General features: G+C 45.3%; 1 protein-coding gene across 1 annotated transcript; it reads right to left on the reverse strand.

The window, feature by feature from the left end:
* Nucleotides 1-174: 174 nt before the first annotated feature.
* LOC136533720 (pentatricopeptide repeat-containing protein At2g36730-like) lies at nt 175-3113 on the reverse strand (the record flags this gene model as incomplete). The annotated part of the gene is made up of 2 exons (XM_066526256.1): nt 3053-3113; nt 175-721 (listed from the first exon to the last, which is right to left on the reverse strand). Coding segments are annotated over exons 1-2 (608 nt in total), but the record flags the coding sequence as incomplete, so codon positions are not given.
* Nucleotides 3114-6179: the final 3066 nt, after the last annotated feature.

Genomic DNA, 6179 nt, shown 5'->3' on the forward strand with positions numbered 1-6179 from the left:
TCCAAGAAATGGCATCCCTGATCGGCATCCTATCAAACACAGCACGTGCCGACACCATGTCCCCCACCCTCGCGAATGCAGCGACAACAGTGTTCCAGGAGACAACATTCCTCTCCGGCATCGCCTCGAACAACTCCATGGCACCTGTCGCATCTTCGCTCGACATGTACACACCCTATGGAGTTCCATGAAACCACATCCCTATCCGCCATTTCATCGAACACCTTACGAGCGACCCCAACATCACCTGGGTCGCTGCACTTGTAGTACACGTTCAGGAGAGCGTTCTGCACGACAACGTCGGAGCCGAACCCACACCTGACAATCTGTCCGTGGACGGACCGGCACAGCGGCAGCCGCCTCAGGCATTCGCACGCGCGAAGCAGGAAGGTGAAGGTGAACCCGTTGGGGGACACCCCTGCGGCACGCATCGCAGCGTAGACCGCGAACGCGTCTACCATGGAGCAGTCACGGCCGCCGCCGCGCCCGGCGAGGCGCTCGATGAGGGTGTTGTGCGCTACAGTGGAGGCGCCGGCGCCGGCAGCACGAAGGATCGCCGCGGCGGCGGCATGGCGCGGGGACGAGGAGGCGACGGAGAACGCGGCGGAGACGAGGGCCGGGAGGAGGCGCGGGCTCGCGGAGGGCCGCGGGCGAGGAGCTGGGCGTGGGTCTGCTGCAGGTGGCGGGGGGACTTGAGGCCGCGCAGGATCTTCAGCAGCTCCTGCTCCATTGGTGACTCGGTGTGTTGGAGGAGGCGATTTTTGAAAGTCCCTGATCTTCCTGTCTGCCGTCTTCCTTTTTTTTTTTTTTTACTTTTTTCTTAATTTTTAACTGAAAAAAATACGGCGAATACGGCGCCATTAAACGGGGCAAATAATTTTTTACCATTATTACGGATAACACAATAACCTATGTCACTGACACATGAGTCACTAACATGGTGATTTTATATACCACCCCCCCGTAAGGATGGTAAAAAGTTAATTATTCCCCATTAAACTGAACATTGGCTCAACGTTTTCATTAGTATATAATTAATGTTAACATCATCGGTTTATAAAAAAATTCGTGGGTTAACTAATTCCAAACAAGCACTAAAAGCATCTCCGATAGTTCCTGAAAACTAGTCGGTAAATCAATAAGTTTTTTAAGTTGCTAAAAAAGTAGAAAACATATTTTCCAACTACTTCTGCTATCTCATTTAGAAGGTAATTTTATATCAGGAATCCTGAACTAATTTCAAATCATCATAACCATTTTTATACTTTCTCTCTCTTTTACATTTACATTAGAAAATAGAAACCTTGTCTTTTTCTTCTCCACGTCCTTCCACCTTCAACTGATGGATATGCGCGCATATATTTCTATGCAATTGGATCGATTTTCCTAACTACGAAAAGATTGTAAGCTGAGATAACGAGTTGTTCGAGAAATATTTTTTAATCTTGCAAAAAATCAAGATTTGGAGTGAGTTTTGAAAACTCTTGAAGATCTCTAAAAGGGTAAGAGAATTAGGCTCGTCAGGATAATTTGGTAGAGCCCCTCCTGCTCCAGATTCTCTAAAAGGTAAGTGTTGATGTTTTATAAACTGGACTAGTAAATATATGATTTTTTCACATCGCTCTAAAAGGACGATGGTAGCATCCAAAAGACACGAGGATTTATACTGGTTCAGGCCAGAGCCCTACGTCTAGTCTTAGAGATGATTGAGTATGTATTCCTCACTTGAATGCTCTGAAGTTTTTACAATGAGGGTGCAAGAATGGGTGGAAGAGGTAGGAGAGCTAGAGCTAAGATGGGCTGCCCAAAGGGAAGCTTCAAAAGTCCTTCTACCATGTAAGAATGAGTGAATGAGAGTCGGATCCCCTGATGGGGTGTCCTGGCTGTCCTTATATGAGTTTGGGGCTAGGGCGTGTTACAAAGAAGAAGGTTCTCCCGACCGAAGGGTCATGAGTCTGAGGGAGGACCTAGCTAACTTGCCTTGCAAGCTACATCGTCTTGTGGTGCATGTCTGGACGTGGTTGTCGTCACGGTCCTGTGGCACGCCGTGACATGGTGTGACATGGTGCTACTGTGCCGGCCGTGGCGGCGCTGTAGGCACGGTAGTAGTTCGCTAGCCGTAATATGCGACGTGGTCTCCGCCGTGGTCTTCGTCATCGCTCCTGGTTTCCTGGGGCGTCGTACAGGAGTTAGTAGCTGCCCCAGGTCGTCGATCGCCCTGTGGGCTTGAGGAGTTGAGGGCCACGATCTCGATCGTTGGGGTCGTGACTCCCGTCGGTCTGAATGGCCTCTAAGTCAAGGTCTTTGTCGTGGATCCCATCGCGCAGTGGGTAGAATCGTACATGCGTCTTGTCAGGCCTTATTTGGCCAGTGGTTACCATACCGATCGTCACCGCATTGGGTGTTGTTGTCTTGTCTGAGTTGCGTGGTGCAGGGATGGCGTCTGATCGGACCGAGGGACCGTTGTCCCCTCGTCCTTGCGGGGTCAGAGTGGCGTGCCTACTCCTATCAGAGCAGGTACTTTTGGCTGGGCTTGACCTCTCCCCGTTCCTCCCAGAGGTCGTGCGTCTCTTGTGCATCGTGCGGCTAAGGCAAACGGGAGGGGTCGTGGCTGACCCTAGCCTGGCTCACTTGGCTCAGCTGGGCCTCGGTCGCTCGGGCTTTCGTTGGCTGTTGTATAATGGGCCGCTTTGGCCTGTTACTTAGTTGATGCCCTTAGACACCCTAGGGTTATAACCCCGACATTAAGAGAATTAGGCTCGTCATATTTTGTCACTCGAGAAGTGGAGAGAAATTTGGGAATCTGCAACTATAAAACTTGGGTTTCTTTAAAATGACACTCACTATTAAGTTATGGTGTTTAAATTAAACACCATTCACGCGTTGGAACGCCTTTTGAAGTTTTTTCTTTTCCATTTAAACATTTTCTTCACAAATAAGGACCTGACCTTCCACTTTTGCCACCAATTGAGTTTGTCTTACTCTTAACCTCATCTGTTCCTGACGTTGTCTTGGTAAAGGGCAACACAGCATCGCAACTCATAACAACAACCGTCCCTGACACTCTGTTGCTCTGCCAAGTCTAACCCAAAGAGGCTCTTCTCATTCCCCATCTCTGTAACGGAAGCTACGGACCTAGGACTGCCTAGTGTGATATTTTTAGTATTAGGTGCCTCGGTGCACATATGTGAAATAGATTTGCATATGTTGACGTTTTTGTTATTGCTTTAATTTTTTAAACATAATTCAACCCTCCTCTAAAGCCACTAGATCCTTTTAAAGTCTCACCTAAGTCAGCGTTGCCTATAATCATTTCTAGATCTTATGATGATTAAATGTATGTAGTCGTAATATCAAAGCGTGGTAATATATCATCACTAAGATCCATTGATAACAGCAGTACTGACCGTTCAAGTTGATACCTTGCCAAATGTATTGAAAAATGATACGGACTACAAATAAAGGCAGGGAACAAATCACACATGGCCGGCAGCAGAAGAGAAGGGGGCGCAAGAGCCTTTGCTAGCTAGGGGGAGGTGCAATGCAGGTTTATTCGTGCATGGGGAGCAGCGATGGTGTGTGTGTGTGTCGCGGGGGTGAGTAGATCGAGGTTGGGCATGGAGCACGTGGGGGAGCTCGAGCAAGCCTGTGAGGAGAGAGGGAGTGGGAGAGAGTGGTCGGGTCCTGTGCTGCAAGATCAAATGGACAAGCTTGCATGGTGCCTGTCTATGCATTCGATCGAATGGAAGGATGGTGCCCAAAGCGCAAGGTGGTTGGACGAGGAACACAATGCAAACTTTTTAAGCATGGCCTTGTTTAGATTGAGGTTAGGAATTAGTATCGGGCACTGTAGCACTTTCGTTTATATTTGATAATTATTGTTCGATCATGACCTGACTAGGCTCAAAAGATTCGTCTCGTAATTTACAATCAAACTGTGTAATTAGTTATTTTTTTATCTACATTTAATACTTCATGCATGTGTCAAAGATTTGATGTGATGGAGAGAAAATGAAAAAACTTGCAATCTAAACCAGGCCTAGGATTCCTCAAAACAAAAGACTTGCTCATCCAATCATTGCCGCTTAGGCCCTCTCACCACCGTCGCCAAGGTCCCCTCCTCTCCCTCTGTACCGACGACCTTGTGGGTGGCCAAAGGCGTATGGACTCATTCTCTTCATAGATTTAGTTTTTTTTTTGTTATTTCTTGTTTCATCTTGGGTTTTTCTAGCCTCTTCCTATCTCGACAATGTCCCATCTAGCACCAACGAAAGACCAGTGAGAGTATAAACCGTCATATCTGTTAGCTCTTTGCAGATCTTAGCAGACGGTGCGTTTATTAAGGAAGCGACTGGTTGACTTTGGATACAGCAATTTTGATCTATTCTTTTAGGACCCTTTGGAACGCAGAATTTTGTAGGAATTGTACAGGAATTTCATCGGAATCAATTCATTTTCACATAAAAACACATGAAACGGAAAATTTTCCTACAATCCTGAGGAGACCTTAGTTTTTCTATAAGATTTGGTTTCTCTAGCACTTTGTTCTAGTGGTGAATGATTGTAAGCCTGCGTTCCTTAGATATTCCTGCAGACAATGCTTTTTTAGTAGGTATTAGAAAACGTTGCCAGCTAATGTGTATAGTTAGTCGAAAATGATATAGATAGTTAGTGGAGGATAATGTGCATGTACGCTGAGATAGAATTTGTAGTGAAAATTAGTTTTAGATGAGATATTCCTTTCCATTCTAAATTATAAATAGTTTTAGTGTCAAAAAGATTTTATCTAGATACATAGCAAAGCTACTGTAGCTAGAAAGCTAGAACGCTTTATTTTATCATTTGCCGTAGACCAAGATATAGAGATAGATATCCTTTGCGTGACTTTATATCATTAAAAAAAATTATAGGAGAGGGAAGAAAAGGGACTGCCTACCCATTGTTCGGTCATTTCAAAAACCATCAACAACCAAGTGTTCACAGGCCTGGAAACAACCGAAAACAAGGGAAAAAGAATCGACCGTTTTGTAGATGTATCAACACACGATTTTTAGACCATGAGATTTATAATCCGACGGCTATTATACTTTGTTGTTCCTTTTGTTGTTTGCCATTATGGGCCATAGCACTCGAGCGAAGCAACTAATAACTGATTTTGGCCCACATGAGTGCTTTAGAAGTATGAACATACAAGCGTGACTTCTTTACTATGTGAAAAATACAGCTATAGGGAAAAAATTTGGAAAGAAACAATGTGTTTTGAAAAGTAAGGACAAATTAATTTAAAAAATATCCTAAAAATCATTACCACTATTTATTATGCCTGTCATGGCTCTATTTTTTTTTAAAGACCACAACTCTAATTAGGAAGCAACAAAGACACTAGTAGAGAACAGACCTTTGATCCTCGACCAAAATGGGCTCTAGTCCCAGAATTTTTGCGCCCGGGACTAGAGATACCTTTAGTCCCGGTTGGTGGCTCCAACCGGGACTAAAGGTCCTTGCCCAACGGCTACTGCGCGCCAGACAGAGGTGGCAGGGACCTGTAGTCCCGGTTGGAGCCACCAACCGGGACTAAAGGTATACTTTACTCCCAGTTGGTGGCTCCAACCGGGAGTAAAGGTCTACTCCCGGGCCGTGGCTGCGCCCGGGGTTGGAAAGTTACCTTTAGTCCCGGTTGGATCCATCAACCGGGACTAAATGTTCTCCCTTTATAAATCGGCCGTCTCCTTCCTCCCCGAGCCCGAGCTCAGCACATTTTGAAGCTCACTGCAGTAGTGTTCTTGCTTCCTCCCTCCCTCCATTGTTCCTCCATCCATTCTTCGATTCCTCCGTCGATTTCTTCGATTCCTCCGTCGATTCTTCAGTTGTAAAGGTTACCAATCTCATACTCTCATTTTTTACCATTTTCTTATGCCATTTTGTTCACTATATATATTTATGGTTCTTTATTGTGGTTTTTTCATTTGTAAGCAATTTGAGCTCAAAATCACTTCAAGCTTGCATATTTACATGAAAGAAGGTTAAAGTATATATAAATATAAAGTTAGAAAATAGTTAGAAAATTATAGCAAATCCTTACTAGTTGAACTTGCGGACCGTGTTCAGGTCGGCGAGGATGTTCTCTGCCGAGCGGTAACGGACGTCAAGGAGGAGCTTTGATTCTACGAGGGAGAGCG

Source organism: Miscanthus floridulus, unplaced genomic scaffold (genome assembly GCF_019320115.1).
Source record: "Miscanthus floridulus cultivar M001 unplaced genomic scaffold, ASM1932011v1 os_1137, whole genome shotgun sequence".
Lineage (NCBI taxonomy): Eukaryota > Viridiplantae > Streptophyta > Magnoliopsida > Poales > Poaceae > Miscanthus > Miscanthus floridulus.